This window comes from Mesoplodon mirus (genome assembly GCF_964341445.2).
Source record: "Mesoplodon mirus genome assembly, chromosome: 4".
NCBI lineage: Eukaryota > Metazoa > Chordata > Mammalia > Artiodactyla > Ziphiidae > Mesoplodon > Mesoplodon mirus.
This window is the reverse complement of record NC_138979.1, coordinates 76,068,336-76,085,711: the sequence shown is the minus strand read 5'-3', so window position 1 is coordinate 76,085,711 and position 17,376 is coordinate 76,068,336. Positions and strand designations below refer to the sequence as shown.

Genomic DNA, 17,376 nt, shown 5'->3' with positions numbered 1-17,376 from the left:
TTGGATGGAGAAGAACATCTGCCTCTAGAGGATTCATTTCAGAACCAATAATACTGCATTGGTTGGAACTCATAGATTCAATCAGCCAACAAACTCTTACCAAGTACGTCAGCTAATTGTGTGCGAAACTCTGAGTTCAGTACTAGAGGGACAACAATAATGAGAAAAAGTTCTGTGTTTCAAGTGGGGGTGAGGACTATATGCAAATAAGTATACATGGTCAGGTTGTGACATAAAGAACAGTGGCAGAGTAAGAGCATGTTGGGGGCTAGTCTAGATAAAGTGAAAAACAGAATTTCAGCTATTTCGGAAATTTATGCAGAGCGAGATTTCTGGCCTTTTCCACTTTCTTTAGGGAGTAGTGAGAAAAAGTTGGACTTGAAAAGCCTTATTAAAGTGCCACATTAATACTCTAAACTCAGAGCAGAAAAGCAACCTTTAGTTTGGAATTATTTTAAAAAATAAAAGAAACAACTACCTCAGGAAAGATTTTTAAATCTCGATATGACATTGATCAACCCGTGATCGCTCACAACCTTGGTATTTTTATAAGGGAAGAATTTATAAGGGTTAGAATACGATGGCTAGATAGTGGCAGTGATGTTAGATGATAAAAAGAAAAAAATAGAATAGAGAAGGAATGAAGGATTAAAGAAGAATATGAAACCGATGACAGGCGACAGGAGCTGTAGGCATGGAGAACAAGTCATCAAGGTAACTGGAAATTCTCGTGGACTATGACACCGAGGTCAGGAAATCCTTTTGGGTGGGGAAGAAACTTGGGTGGCAGATGTTTAGAAACAACGAGACTGATGACCTTATTTAGAGCAGGAAGAATGACCATTCCAGCCATTCTCAGTTTAAAGAAGTTGCAAGACGAGCCGGGTAGCAGAACTCCTTAGGGTTGTTCCAGGTTGAGAACCACAGCCTTCATTCTTCCCGTCTGCAGCTCTTTCTTAGGCTGCGAACTCTGAAACCCGAGAGAGGCGGGGCTCAGGAACCTGGATGTTAGTAGATGCCAAGTTGTCCATTAAAGTTCCGAGGCGGTCGGCCCCCAAATCTCACAAGGAAATAATACTAAATTCCTTTTTCCAGGGCATCTACTTCCTCTCAAGTATTGCAGATGTAATCATAAACACAAGCTGGTTGCAGCCACAACCTCACATTCTAGTGTGAAGCCCCTTGACTCCCGAAAAACAGTTCCCAAGCTGCTAGAAACCCCGCCTCCGTCTGTAGCCATAGGAACGGCTGACACGCCGCGAGCCTGAGATTCCCGGTTCCGCCCCCTCCCTAACTAATATTGTTCCCCACTATCTGTCCACATGGGCGCACCGCCTCACTATTGGTCAGTGCCCCAGGACTGTGCCTTGCCCCAGCCAATAAACGGCCTGTGCACGTGTACACCCGCGAACTCTGATTGGTTACCACTCCCTGATCACGCACTGCCTTCCTGCGCTAGCCCGTGCGCGGCGGCGCCAATGAAATGACTCAGTAGCCATTTACAACCAATCAGCACGCCGCGCGGCTCACAGCCAGCCTATGGGCGCGCGCCGGGGGTGGGTTGTCCCGGCCCTTTTCCATTCCCAGCTGGGTTTGTTAAAGCGACAGGCCCTACGGCGCACCGGGGCTCCACCGGGCACCGCAAAGCTGCCGAGCGGGCCCTCGGCGTGAGCTGGCGCCCGTGACAGCGGCGCCGCTTCGCTCGCAACCCCGGCTCCGGGCCGCTGCCGACGTCCTTGGTGCGGCCGCGTCGGCCGGTAGGATGGGCGGTGAGGCGGGGTCCGCGGCGGTGGTGGGCTCCGAGGGCCGCCTGAAGAGTCTAGGTCTGGTGTTCGAGGACGAGCGCAAGGGCTGCTACTCGAGCGGCGATACGGTGGCAGGGCACGTGCTGCTGGAGGCTGCCGAGCCGGTGACCCTCCGCGCGCTGCGCCTGGAGGCCCAGGGTCGCGCCACCGCCGCCTGGGGCCCGAGCGCCGGCGCCGCTGCCCCGGCAGCCGCCTCGGAGGTGGAGTACTTGAACGTGCGCCTGAGCCTGCGCGAGCCCCCGGCCGGTGAGCGCGGGCCACGGCCCCGGAGAGGGGCTGGCGGGACTGGGAGAGGGCGCGCCGGCAGATGCCCACCGGCTGGGTGGGCGGGGGGTCCGCCCACGGGGTAGCCGGCCTCAGTTTGGTCGCCTTGACGGGCGGGCAACAATGCCTGCGCCCCCCACCTCACAGCACCGGGGAGATGGTGCTCACCTCTCCTGGCGCCCCGACACTGGCTCGCTGGGGTCTGACTGCCGCCAGGGTCCCAGGACCATCTAGGACAGCTCTGGGAGTGAGCCGTTGCCATGGGAACCTGTGATGAGCAGTCAGGAATCAAGGACCTGGGGATTTAGGTTCCTTCTCTTGTGGTCTAAGGAGTGGGGGGCGGAACCAGAGTTTACGAGGTTCCAGTCTCGGGTGCCCAGTTTATGGGGGCCCCTTCTCCCCCGCCCCGTCTCTAGATGCTAGTTCTTGGTTCAAGATGAGTTAGCAAAACCTCAGTCTTAGGAGGAGGGAAGTAGTTCCTGAGCGTTACGAGTTCAAAGGAAGTGCTTTTTGACTTGATCATCATACTTGGTTTCCCTCCTTTGGGGAGTGCGGTAACTAACTTAAGAGTTCTACGTCTGTCTTACCTGCTTTGTATTTATTTTTCGCTTCTTTTTGTTTCCTTTGCATTCTCTTCCTCCCCTAGCCCACCCCCATAGACCTTTAGTGACAATGGGATCTGGGCACTGTAAGAGTTTCTGGAAGAACGATGACCCTTCTTGTGAAGTCCAGTTAATAGTGTAGGCTTTTACACTATTAAAAGTGCCCATGTGGAAGCTCACTACATGGGTATTCTATCAATATTAGGTGCAAAAAAAATACTAGGAACGGTGAGTCTTAGTCTTCTTTCAGTTGGTAGGAGCTACTTTAAACTATTTTACTTTTCTGCCTCATCAGCTTCAGCATTTATCTGTAAAATAAATAATGGTATAGACTCTCGGCGCTTGAAGAATAAAATACAGCATATCCGTGTTTAACCCTTGCTATGTATTATACAAAAATCAGTAGTAAGTGCAGTTTTTCCTTGTCCTGCTGTGGAGAAGTAGACTGTTCACAGTTAAATCCTCAAGGTATGTGAGAATCGAGTAATCCCAAAAACTGTGGTGAGGAAAACATGTATGAACCAAAGCCCTCTTTTGGATTAACAAGTGCAGTATGTTAGGTGACAGTTCTTACCTGCCTTATGCCCTTTCATCAATATGGTTTCCAGAATCAACCTATACATGCCTACCTCAAGGTAACAGACAACACAGATTTTCAAGATGGCTGACTGGAGTCAAGGGCAATGGAAGAGGGAATTGGTTTTTTGTCCAGGACTTTGGACTCGTATCTCTGTGCCCATAACTACTCAGTAAATAGATGTAAGATTAATAGCAGTTGGACCTGGGATTCGAAGTAAAAAAAAACGCTTTGGTAAAATCTGGGCTATCAAATACTGTTTGATTCACAAGTCAGGTTTTGTCTTGTCATTCTAACGGAATAGAATGGCTAACCCTAGACAACCTGAAAATCTTAGCTTGTTTTAGAATGTATCATAACAAACCTCTGCAAAAAGTAAAATCATGGTCTGTTTTAGTTGATTTCATTGAGAAAAAAAATCACTCCTAATATCTGTAGCTTGGAAGAGGCTAGCAACTTTACATAGTTGTAGACTCTTAGGTTCATTTAATTCCAAAACCTAGCTGAATTTCAGCCACCTGAAGAGATTTTTAGAAATCCAGATATTCAGGAAGTATGGCTGTGGGATCTATTTTCAAAAAACCTACTGGATAATTTTTCGGCATTGTTAATCTAACTACTTGCTATCATGGTGATTGATTTTCTTCATATTTTTATTCAATAATTATGGTAGAAAGACAAGACACATCAGAGAGTTGGTTTCACATCTTGGTTGCACACCAGGAGTATGACCTTGTGCGCGTTCCTAGCCCTTCCTGAGCCCCAATCTGCCTCTGTGGTGGTCTTCTAGCTCCCATGCTCACCAGTGCTCTGAATTATGAGTTTGGGCTGAAGCACCATGAGCGAATGAAACATCTTGTGACATTGTAGTTCTCATTGCATAAGACAAAGGTAATAAACTATGAGAGCAGAAATGGGCATATGATTCAGCTTGTGGACCTTCTTAATTAAAAATTAATAAATAAACAAGAGAAAGCAAGCAAGCAAAGATTTGATTCCAAATACCATAACCCAGGTTTATCAACTTTCTCAAAATTTTTTCCTGTTTATGTTTTGAGGTAGTTGAAAGTCTCATTTTAAATGTTCTAGTTCCCATGTTGATTTGTTTTTTCTCTGAAGAGGGAACTTCATCTCTCTCTCAACCTCTTCCAATGTGCTGTGCACCTCTGTTCTTCACACTTGCCTGTCATGCTCTGCCTCATTCCTTTCCCTTCATCTAAACCCCTTCTCACTTGTTTCCATGCCAACCCTTACTTCAACAGCAGAAGTGGTCCTCAAGATGCCCCCGCCACTGCCATGTACTCCAGCATGCTAGGGTCATTACTTGTGTACAAGTGTCTATAGCCTCCTTTCTTCCCTATGTCTATTTGGGGATTGAAGTTATTTAGCTTTGTATCCATTTTGTATCAGCTTTGTGCTTGACATTTAAGCACTGTAAATTTTGAACATAAATGAAATCCACATTTTTAAACATTTCAAGCACTTTGTCATATTCAGTAATCTAATGATTACAAATTAGAACTTTAGCCCAGCTCTAAGGAGTGTTGGGATTCCTTGAGCCTAGTATCTGATAGCTATGAAATGGAGAGGCTTCCCTGATTCCAGTGCTGTAGCACTGCTGGGGCTTATAGGGCGGCTCTGGACACACCTGAGCTCTGGGACTCACTCTGTCACTGTCATTTAACATGGTCTCACGTCCCTATGACTTATTCACTTAGCCTCCAAGTCACCCACCTGTTGAGTATTTCTATTTGAATGATCTTAAGTGGCAAATACTTGTAAGGCTTTTTTTTTCTAATATATTACACATTGAAAATTGGAGATAGATTCAGGAGACTTAATGGGCCAGTAATGCATTCCTGTTTTCTTAAAGTATAAGGTTGAAATGTTAACTGAGTTGATGACGGTCTTAGAACTCTAGTATCTAAACGAAAAATTATCCCATTTCACTAGTGATTTCTGGCCTTTAAATTTTTTTTAATGAATGGTTACAGTAGAAATCTCCATTTCGTATCTACTGAGCAGGCATGTCTCAGAGAAAGTTCTCAGTCTGTTCTGTACTTTCTTCATCTTAATCATCCCACCCTTGATGAGGGAATTTAGTTCTAAACTTGAATCTATGCACATAAAATGAAGGGAACATTTGTAAGTATCTCTGGGGAGCCACCCAACCAACACTGATAGCCCTGGAATTGGCTTCAGATCTGAACGATACAGTCTCTGCACTAAGCAGGGCTCCAGCAGAGCCTCTGGCCTTGCTAAGTCCATCCACACCCTGCCTACTGGCCTTCTCACAGTCAAGGATAAGCCTCTGCGTGAAATGAATGGGGCTGGCTGACCCCAGAGCAGGAGGAAGGAGTCGTGGCCATGCTTGGCCAGGCCCACTCCATATCCCAAGTTAAACAACATCTCCTATTAATCAGTAATGACTCCTGCCTAATAATTTGTCCTGTTGGTTTGGCTATTTAGTATTCAGTATTCATAATATTCCAAGTAAATTTTTCCTCTCCTTTTCCATCTCTGCCCAAAGAATATTTAGTCTGATTTTTGTGGTATACCCAAAATAAATAGATCTATTTTTTTCTAGATTAATTTTAGGTCCAGTTTAATATTGGTACCTCATGTTAGTATAATAGTATACTAACATTAGTATACTCATGCTAGTATACAAGTGGGGGAAATAAATGTTTATGTATATGTAGGTATGTATGTGTATATGGTTGTATACACATATATATGTATATGGGAGCTCTGGCATTTTATGGTGATTGTATAATTGGTCTATTTGCAGATAGAAGTTACATATGTATATACATACATATATATATGTGGTTTGAAATTGATTAAACTTGGTAAAAGTTGATTCAAAATTTAATTCTCTAAATCTCAGTTTAATGTACTTTTTGACGTATATTCAGTGTTATATATAGCTAGGAAAAACTTTTAAAAAAACTATGATTTACATTGTGAAAATTCTTGATGTAATGTGAACATTAGTAAAAATAAAATGTATTCTCTTTTTCAGGTGAAGGCATCCTCTTACTACAGCCTGGAAAACATGAATTTCCATTTAGCTTCCAACTTCCATCTGAGTAAGTGAAATAACTGGGGATTTCCTTTCCCTCCAACCTGTCTATCCAGTTGTATGGGCACCAAGTACCTTCTGACATTCAGGTGTGCATGTTTATCCTGAGTAACCCCTGAGTAGACCTAACCCCGCTCACCTTTTTTTTAAAAAACAAAAAAAAACAACAAAAATCCCCCCCCCGACATTTTAAGGGCTTTTCCCAGTTTTGTTAAACTGAAAAACAAAGTTAAAAAGTCATCTCTTCGGTTTATTTCAGACCTTTGGTAACCTCATTCTCCGGGAAATATGGAAGTATTCAGTACTGTGTGAGAGCAGTTTTGGAACGACCCCAGGCACCTGATCAGAGCATTAAGCGGGAACTCCAGGTCGTCAGTCACATCGATGTCAACACACCAGCATTACTAGTAAGTTCTTCTTCCTTCTCTTCCTCCTTCCCCTTTTCCTCCTTCCCTTCCATCCTCCTTCCTTTCAACTGTGGTCTCTACATTTAGCAAGTCTGATAGCAGCCTGTCCTGTCACTTTCCGATACAATCTTATAACCCATAGGCATTCACTATAAATATGTGATTCTAAGTTGGGCAAATTACAAATTGTGGTGTTAGTACTATTGATTGTGTCCCTGTTGTTCAGGGCTTCTTTTGCCAGAAAGTTACATGGGCTTAAAATGCATTAATAAGGCTTAATAATAATAATGCACACACACAGAGTAGTTACTTTTCCCAGAGCAGCCACATTCACAGGGCTGTGGTATTCTAAACTCTTCGCTAATAGCAGGTTGAGGAACAGTAATTATGGAAGAGTATTAATCACGCCCAGCCTGTTATTGAAGCTCAGGCCATTATGCTGTGTCTCCTTGCATTTTGCATGTCATTTTCTAACATTAAGTAAGTGCATGCAGCTGCTCTGGAGACCCTTTCACTTATCATTTCCTTATGACAGATTTGGCCACATTAAAGCATTGAACTTCTAATAATCACCAGAAATACTGTAGGCTGATAAGAAAGATTAGGCTATAAGTAACAACAGAATAGGCAAGATGGGAGTTAATGAGCTAGATTCTTTTATCTAAACCCATATTATCAAAATAATATAAAATTATACCTTGTACTTTCATGATAGCTACTAGGACCTAATGGTTCTTCATTTAAATATGAATGAATGATTTTTTACTTCATAATTTAAACTTTCCATCATGATACTGAAGTTACAGAGATATATTTTTAGTATTGGAGGTTTCTCTTTCTAGCCAGTGTTTTTAAAGATCAGGAAAAGAAACAGGAGTTAAAAGTTGTTTAACTCTACTTCCACACAAAAATGAAATAGAATTTACTCTGATGTTCACCTTTAGATTATAAAAATGTAACAGATATGCCCTAGTTGCATGGTCCCTTGTGGCCAAAATCGTACAATAGCCAGACCCAGCTGACCCGGCTTATAACTATGACTTACGACTTATCACCTGCTCAGCACCTATTTTGAAAATTGATGATGCTAATAACTGCATTGTGTTTCTAAAAACTACTTAGGATTGGGTGGTTAACTAATTCTAAACTATTTATGGGGCCATTGTGGCAAATAATTTAAAGATATTTTATTTTTTGGCAAAAAGAGATACTATTTGTCCTTTACTATCCTTTTATAATTGAAAAAAATATTGCAACTTTGGGTTTTACAGTGAACTTTCGGTTTGTGCGTCTTGTAAACTGAGCATCTTAAACAGCATTTTATAATACTGTTTTATAAACAGTATTATATAAGCATCTTGTATCGCTTATCTTGCTACTGTAGAATAGAAAGTGGGGTGGTGAGTTCAATAACCTTTTAGATCCATTACACTAGGTGTGTTATTGCACTGCTGTTACACCAAACCCCAAAATCATTCTAAGTTAAGGACACTTGAAATTTCTGCCTAATAATGCATTTTGAAGTAAGGAAAAAAGGCTGTTAACTTATTCCACATTTTAAATGCCAAGACAAAAAGAACATTCTGATTATTGATTTTTATACCATTTCTCCTTTTCCTGATCTACACATAAAGTCTTTAAAAAAAAAAAAAAGTAGTTCTGTCATATTAATAGGTACTACTACAGGTTTTTTTTCTTTTTTTTTTTGTTTTGCGGTACACGGGCCTCTCACTGTTGTGGCCTCTCCCGTTGCAGAGCGCAGGCTCTGGACGTGCAGGCTCAGCGGCCATGGCTCACTGGCCCAGCCACTACGCAGCATGTGGGATCTTCCCGGACCGGGGCACGAACCCGCGTCCCCTGCATCGGCAGGAGGACTCTCAACCACTGCGCCACGAGCGAAGCCCCGGGAATGATTTTTAATGCTTTGTCTTTAAGTATTTTATCTAGTTTGTCACAGGAAGATAAGAAAGGTTGATTTGTTGTTTTTTGGAAGACATTGCTGTACAACTGTTTAATAAAAAATGACATAACTTTAAGTTCTATGAGTTTTCTAGACCAGTTTAATTATTTTTATTATTTGAACTTTTCAAGACCCCTGTATTAAAAACGCAAGAGAAAATGGTTGGCTGTTGGTTTTTCACTTCTGGTCCAGTCTCGCTGAGTGCCAAAATTGAAAGAAAGGGATACTGTAATGGTAAGCAAACTGTTTAAAAATCCAAATGCAATATTCACTCATTTTATTAGCTAATTGTAAGTGATTTTTAATAGTGTTTTGTAATTTACCAAGTATATACTATTTTAAAACATGAGTAATACAGTTGTCTGGTTCTAGTATAAATAATTGATATTTAAATATTTTTAAATAGATGAGTGGATCCCAATAATCCTGGTATTTCTGACTTCAGTCCTGGTACTTTCGTAACAAAGACTAAAACCAGTAGAGTGGGAAAATGCCAGCATTTTATTTTGATGTTGCAAAAAACTGTTCCGAGCAGTGTTGCTCAGAAGAGAGCTGTTGTCATATGAAAATACTGTTAGGCATTCTGACTCCATGCTGGGAATTCAAATATATGGGAGGGGCTAGAATGTAGAACATTGACACTCTTAACAGTCAGACTGATATCAGAACAACAGTCTGTGAAGGGCCCAATTCCATCCAGTGGATTTGGCCCCCACTCCAGGGTTCTGGCTTGTTGGAAATGAGTACGGTATGGAATGGATGTATAATGTGGGTGTAAAACTTGCCTACTCCATTCATTGCTTTATTTGTATTTATCAATTCCTAAAGTGGGAAGACTTTGTTCTTCTGTTGGGAAGATTTTAATTTGTTAGGCACTAATGAGTTTGTTAGTGATCTTCTGTACTTAACATAGTACTGAATCATTTATTTGTATGTCTTCTCTTAACTTTTATAGATACTGGTCATTTACAGATCTTTAGAATTGGTAGCCTAATATTGCTACATTAGAAAAGTGAATCATGCAATAGTAAGAAAACACTATCTACCACAAACTGCCATAAATTTTCACTTCTCTGACTCAGATTGGCAATGTAGGTTTTCCGTGAGGCTTCTCAACTTGTTAAAGCAGCATTGCCACATTTCAGCTTTCATCAGTAACAGCTTTGTTCCACTGTGGAGAGAATTTCCTCAAGGGTCTCTGAAGGTGCTTTTGTTTTCTTTTTAGGAGAAGCTATTCCAATCTATGCAGAAATAGAGAATTGTTCCTCTCGTCTGATTGTTCCCAAAGCTGCCATTTTCCAGACGCAGACGTACCTGGCCAGCGGGAAAACGAAGACCGTGCGGCTCATGGTGGCCCACGTGCGCGGGAACCACATCGCCTCCGGGAGCACGGACACCTGGAACGGGAAGACCCTCAAGATCCCGCCCGTGACGCCGTCCATCCTGGACTGCTGCATCATCCGAGTGGACTACTCCTTAGCTGTGAGCACGGTGCTTGGTGAAATTAAAGATGTAGCATGGAGCCATACCTGGTGCCATGTTACTGAGAAGATGTACCTTTAATACCCAGGAAAATGTCATTTTATGTCAGCATTACAACAAATTGTGGAATATATGAAGATTGGCCTTTGTTTTTTAATCAAAAACTATCCCCCTGAGGTTTTTAATTAAATAACATGGAAGAATGAAGGTGCAGTAGGCCTGCTATGTTGAAGACATAAGTAACTTTCTATGGTTCTGTGTAAGCTGTGCTCACTTACAATGAAGTGTATTAAGGCCACACTTCCCCATCACAGAGCATTCACTGTATTTCGTGGGCTCTTCATTTAGTTTGTTCTTCATTTTATTCATCAGGACAATTTACAGTTGTGTTGGGGGTGATAGCAGACAACAAAAGCATTTTTTCTATGAAAAATTAATCTGGTTATTTATATGAGGTTAACTTATATTTGTGCCTTTCTCTCTCTCTTTTTGTTGTTGTTTTGTTTTTTGGCGTATTAGGTGTATATTCACATTCCTGGTGCTAAAAAATTGATGCTTGAGCTGCCCTTAGTGATTGGCACGGTTCCATACAATGGTTTTGGCAGCAGAAACTCCAGCATTGCCAGCCAGTTTTTTATGGATATGAGCTGGTTGACGCTGACTCTGCCAGAACAGCCTGAAGGTAAAATGTTATGAGGTTCTTTCAGAATGCAGTTCTACACATAGAGTACTTAAGAACAGGACATATGAGATAGGAAATGCTCAAATGATAATTACTGCTGCCACTACAACTATCCTTACTCTTTTTATTACTTAATATCATAAAACATTATTCCCAGAAGGGACTTTGAGAGTTTAGCTTATCCAAGACAGAAAGCTCTTAATGGCAGATCCAGAAATACAATCTACATCTCCTGATTCCTATTTATAACAGTAGAAGAATGGGAAATAATCAGAATAAGAGTGTAGTGTGTTATGTTGGTATTTTCCGTAGCCACATTTCAATGATTTTTCTTTAACCTAGACTAAAACACACATGTCTCAGAATATAAATCAATGTTAATAGTACTTCAATAAAAGCAGAGTCTACTGAATATTTTTTTGTTGTAATGGGCACAAAAACTTCCTGCTTAGAGGAAAAAATACCAATGTTTTACCTTCAAATTAAGCTAAGTTTCTTGTTCCTGTAAGAGTTCAGAAGAGAGTAATGTAATTAGTTTTTGCCTGGATTTCTTAGAGCCAACTCCTTTTTTGTTTCAGCACCACCAAATTATGCAGACGTGGTGTCGGAGGAAGAATTCTCTAGACACGTTCCTCCTTACCCTCAACCCCCTAACTGTGAGGGGGAGTCGTGCTGTCCTATGTTTGCCTGCATTCAGGAATTCAGATTTCAGCCTCCGCCTCTTTATTCAGAGGTAAACAAAGCAAAAGAAAATTAGACTTGTGTTGTGCTGTTTGTAAATAATCCTCTATGTCTGCTTTTGACTCCCAGTTAGTAGAGGATACATACAAAAAAATTTTTACGATGGTGATAGATAATCACTGATCCACTTACCACATTTTGCGGTGTTCTCTTGGTACTCTCTAGCATACATGTAGAGTACCGTGGATTGCCTTTAAGGCCATGGAATACAGAGAACTTAAGTGGCCTACTGGGACTTCTTAATAATAGGCTTTAAGCAGTTTGGCTTATGACCATGTAATTAGAAATAGATACTAGAATCACGTTAAAGAATGCTGCAGTAGTAATCTTGGTCTGCTCGTTTTTGCAGGTTGATCCACATCCTAGTGATGTAGAAGAGACCCAGCCTGTTTCCTTCATTCTCTGAACATATTTCAGAAATCACTGTGTTCATCACCAAATTAGAATGTTGGTTCTTTCCCCCTGCCTTTTTGGGGAAGAGGGAGGGAAGATTAGCTTAAGAACATAAATGAACATCAAGACTGAAGGTGATAGAAATTAAAGAATGCGTGAACTTTCCAGTGGGCCAACAGGATTGTTGCACAAGTTTGTGATGTGGTCTTGTATCCCTTTAGAACTATGGGACAAAGATGTGAAAAGTCACAGAATGTAATGGAAGTCCTGATGGTGATAGAGTAAGTGAAGAGTGCCTATGCCGACCCAAGAGAAAGGTGCCTGTAAACAGTGAAAACGCTATGCGTGCATATCTATACAAAGGTTTCTCAAAGTAGAACAGATGTATCCTCAGCTTTAAGGCAGTATGGACGCATTGGGAGGAGACTTGATTTTGGAGAACGTAGTAGCACAAGGGTGTGCATGAACAGGAAAGGGGCCCACTCTAAATTAAACATGAAGCGAGACCCTCTGGTGTCAGGGTGTTCATGATTTCTAACCATATTCCATAGGACTGAAGTCCTTAAAAGAATCATTTTCTGAGGTCATGGTCTTATGAGGGTCTAATGAAGTAATACAGTTTTCACTCTTTTAATGGTAGTTTAAGAGGTAGTTTGTAAGTCGGCTATACAGTATTACGAAACCAAGAAAGAGTTCCTTCCTTGAAAGGCTTGTCAGTTGAAAGGGGAAAGGTGTACTTCAATATGAAAACACATTTTGTTGAAAGTTGCACTTTTTATCCCCTTTAAGTACTTTAGCAGGGTACATGCTTGATTTTCCTCATGTCTTATTTACCTAGGAGCATATTAGAAAAAGACAGGGTTAAAAAAAGAAAAAAAAAAAAAAAAAAGCTTGCATCCTTAGGATGCCTTGATAACTGCACAGGGGGAAAAAAGGCCTTTTTTGCCTACCTCAGGTGGGGTTATCAGAATCAGATATGTTTTAAAACTCCAGGCCGGTGAAGTCTTCTTTGGAGTTTCTGCTCATTTGCAGTAGCAATCTCATCTCTCCTATCCCTAAACCTGAAACTGGACCAAGGGCAAAATCTATAAGGTTAACATCAGTTGAAAGTTAAGATGTGTATACCAAAGGGTATTTCAAAATAAATGCAAAATCAAGGCAGAAATAACATTTTCCATTTTTTTGAAAAGTCATATAAACTTAATTTCTGTCAAGAGACAAGTCTACTGATGGCAGTCACTGTGTTGTTCATTGTTATTCCAGTTCTTTAGTAATTCTGTTTAAACTGTGATTTTTTTTATTGTTTTGGTGCAATATTTTATTATCCTTTAACCTCAGGATATTCAGACCAACAAGATTGTGTTGCTGCTAAAAGACTGAGCAGTGTTTTTCCTGTCCCCCTGTCCCCTCCTAGTCACAGTCACATGTTCACTTGTTTTTACTTTAATCTGTTGGTTTTGTGAGCTGAGAGCATTTCTGTACACTAAGTAGAAGGGAGGTAGGGGTTCCCATGATAGAGATTTTGGACCGGCCCAGTACTTTGGTTTTCTCCATGTCCTGAGGGTTAGATCTGGAAACCCTGGTGCTTCCCATGCAGGATACTGTACTTCATTCAACTGAACGATTAGCTTTTCTTTCAGTCAGTATATTCCATTAGAAATAGAAAAGTTCTAAGGTTAAATTTTGTATGTAAAAATTAGTTGGACATTTGATCAGGGATTTTTATACAAACATTAGGTAAACGTACACTTTTCACCCTTGGGCATACCTCTCTTCTCTGTAATCAATCACATAAGCATCTTAAGCCGTTCTTTCATCTTTTAAGCCACTGAATGAAAATCACAGTACAAACTGTTTTACCAATAATTGTGGTATTGAAATTGTCACAAATCTTTTTTCCCTGCTCTGGCTTTTTGGTGATCTTTTATTTTGCTTTGTTTTTGTGTGTTTGTTAGCTATGTGCTGTCTAAACAGTTTTATTTTTACTTTAAAAAAAGATCACCTTCAGCTATTTCTTGACCTCTGAGTTGTAGTTTACATGTTTTGTCAAGACATTTTCCATCTCCATGATACCAAAACAAGTAAAAGAAACAAAACAAAATGGTATGTAGGAAGAGAAAGTTTAATTATCTATCTGGCTGCAAGTAGAAAAGCAACTGCTTACTGGAATCCTTCACTAGGATCGTTCTGTCACCTTTTTTAAAGAACTCATGAAGTGCACCCACCAAATTAAAACAAAGCTGATTTTTTAGCACTTAAGAGAATAGCTAAAAGGTATGATTTGCCTTATTGAATTGATACTGGTTTGTCTGACCTTAAGCAGTAGGTTGAAACTGCATACCTTTCTATAATCAAATTATTTGATGAAGGTAGAAGATTCTACATTGGAATAGAGAATACTTGGGAATGAAGGTAAAAATTTAGCTGCTATTTGCTTGTTTATTCTCCTCTTGCTTAGTTTGCAAAGAAAATGTGGCCTTAGAATTTTTTTTTTGATGCAAAGATTTTGAAATTGAGAAAGTGCATCTTTTGGCACACAAAATTCTTCCATGGGCAGAACTTTACTTTCATGTTTTTGTTTTGCACAATAAGAAACTCAATAGGCAGGGGTTATGTTTTTGATAAGTTAACTATGAAAGCTTTTTATTTTTATTATAAAAATGTAACAATTTAACCCGGGGGGAGGGGGGGGAGATTGTATTTTGTACTCTTGTCTGAACCCCATGGGTTCCTTTTGTTAATAAAATGATTACACTGATGCTGTGAGTTGCTAGTTTTGTTTTTGTTTTGTTTTTGTAAGACTATGACTTAAATTGTTACAGACTTAAGGGAAGTCAATACCATGAGACAAAATGTTACTGCTGTTAAGATCCTTTTGTAAATGTGTGCTATATCATCAGACCAGGCACAGCCCTGGTGGATTCTGAGCCTGTTTTTATGATGGCCTCAGTTTCCCCAAAGGTAATCGGTTTTTAGCATTCTATGAAAAAGAGTAGTTGAGATGAGTGATTAAGCTTAAGCTATATTGGTCATTGAGAGAACATTATCTCCATTTATTCTCAAATAATAATGACCACTTCTTTAAAGCTTTCTGAGTTTTCATGTTTGTTTGGCCAGAACCTTTCCAGCATTGATTCAGTAGGTCTGGTGGGCAGTCAGTGGACTCATACCGGGAAACACCTGTACGTAAGCCTCCCCTTTCCACACACATACTCAAACGGACAAAAGTCATATATTTTGTACAGATGACATATGTCATCTCAGGAAAACTGCCTTGACCCTCTGTCCTGGAAGATTTTAAACCTTAGCTAAGTGGTAAAAATTAACCCAGGTAATTTACTCTCCAGGTGTTTTTAATGTGTGAGATATTAAATAAGTCTTCTGCATTCACATTTGCAATCAACATAAATCGAGATATTTGTCTCATGCAGTAAATATCGAGGCAAAATTTATAAGATTACCATTAAAGTTTCTGTAGTTTGTATTGCAAAGTTTCAGGACATGGCAGTCTAGGACATAGCCCTTATATTACAAATGGGGATACCAAAACCCAGAGGTGTAACCTGAAAATTTGGCCTACAGTCTTTGTAAGATTCCCGCTCACTCTAAAATTTCCTGATTCTACAACTTTAATAGAAGTTATGGAAACAGGAATTGCTTTAAATTATATACCTTAAGACTTGCAGACCTGAATACTACTAGGCATATACTAAATCAAGAGTCTGCAGCATTTATATCTAAAAGCCCTGCCTCCTGAAAGGATACCAGTCTGACTAAATTGCTTCATAATATGTTTGATTGGTAGCTAGAATCCTTTCTTCAGCAGAGGCATTTGTTTCTAACTATAATTTGAAATAATTATAGGATCACAAAAAAGTTTCATTAACAGTACAGAGAGATCCAGTGTACCCATCGCCCAGTCTCCCCCAACCATAACTATAACATATTATCAATATCCAGAAATTGACACTGACACAGTAAGAATTAACTAGAGTTCAAGCCTTCCTTGGATTTCACCTGTTTTTGAATAAACTCATCCTTCTCTTGCATGTTTTCCTATATAATTCTATGGCATTTTATTACATGTCTAGGTTCACATCACCACCACAGTCAAGATAAAGAACTGTTGCATCACCACAAAGAAACTCCCTTGGGCTGCCCCTAGGCAATCACACCCTCCCCTAACCCCTGACTGTAATCTTGTCATTTTGAGAATGCTTAGATAAATGGGATCATTAGGTATGTACCTTTTGCAATTGCCTTTTTCACACTGCATAACACCGTTAAGATCCATGCAAGTTGTACATATTGATAGTTTTTTCCTTTGTGTTTCAGCTGCAACATTTCAAAAATATATCGGCTATTAAAATGCCTTCTTGCAATTTTCAAAGAAAATATGTAACAGGTGCACATGATACCTTTGTAAATATTGTTTATACATTTGAGAACTACCTTTTATGTAGAAAATATCTAAATGCAGGTTTCCACAAACTTAGGGGTCATTTTCAGTTTGCCAAAGTCCGTGAAGTCTTTGAAGATAAATACAAAAAAATGCAAGGGCATTTGCTGCGCTTGGTTTACTCATTTAATAATATTTCCCTAATACCTCTCTACTAGTACTGTCTAGGGGAAGACTTTTTCTTTAAAAAGTTACTTCCTGGTACTATAGCCATTTCCCACTGGGACCCCAGTGCCATATCTATTTAATGACTAAAGGACATAAAGTGTTCCAAAACAAAATGCTAACTTTACATATAGGAACTCCTTATAATAACATAAAGATGTCCATGTTTTTTTATTTTGTCTTTTAGATGCCAAAATCCATCTGAGTCCATGAGATAAGCATTCTGTATATGATAGCTTATCTATATCAGCTTTCACTCCAAATACTCAGTTTTGACTGGACTGGTTTATTGAGTTGATTCAAGTAAAGTATAAAGGTTTATGATCTATACTTAATTAGCTTACTTCAAAATATGGTGCACGCATGCACACGCACACAGAACAGTTTCTTGCCTGGAAACTTCCCTCTGCAGGCAAGATGGGTATCAAAAATTATATTGTTTATGTATCTGGGAACTCAAAAAGAGGGCACATTACCATCACCAAGTATCCCACTACTAGAAGACAAAGGATGACCCTTCTTTTTGGTAGCTGATATACTGGTGGGCAGTAAACAGATAAGGGTTAAGGAAGCTTTCAACTAAACAATTCTATGTTTCATAACACACCCTGAGTCACTACAGTTCAGGAAGTTGAAAGCAAAACCCTACTATTGAACCATAATAGTCCCTGGCATAATTCAGAAGGATCCAGGAGCCCATGTGAGAAAATGTAAGAAGCTATACTGAATATTCACTATCTGAGAGCTTCACTGC

The 17,376-nt window shown here is 40.1% G+C and overlaps 1 protein-coding gene across 1 annotated transcript; it reads left to right on the top strand.

Moving 5' to 3' along the window:
- Positions 1-1,597: 1,597 nt before the first annotated feature.
- On the top strand, positions 1,598-14,757 carry ARRDC4 (arrestin domain containing 4). The gene is made up of 8 exons (XM_082619659.1): positions 1,598-2,051; positions 6,274-6,340; positions 6,593-6,740; positions 8,832-8,934; positions 9,926-10,182; positions 10,702-10,864; positions 11,443-11,597; positions 11,955-14,757. Exons 1-8 carry the CDS (start codon positions 1,763-1,765, stop codon positions 12,009-12,011), a joined length of 1,239 nt encoding a protein of 412 aa, XP_082475785.1. The 5' UTR covers positions 1,598-1,762; the 3' UTR covers positions 12,012-14,757.
- The last annotated feature ends 2,619 nt before the right edge of the window (positions 14,758-17,376 follow it).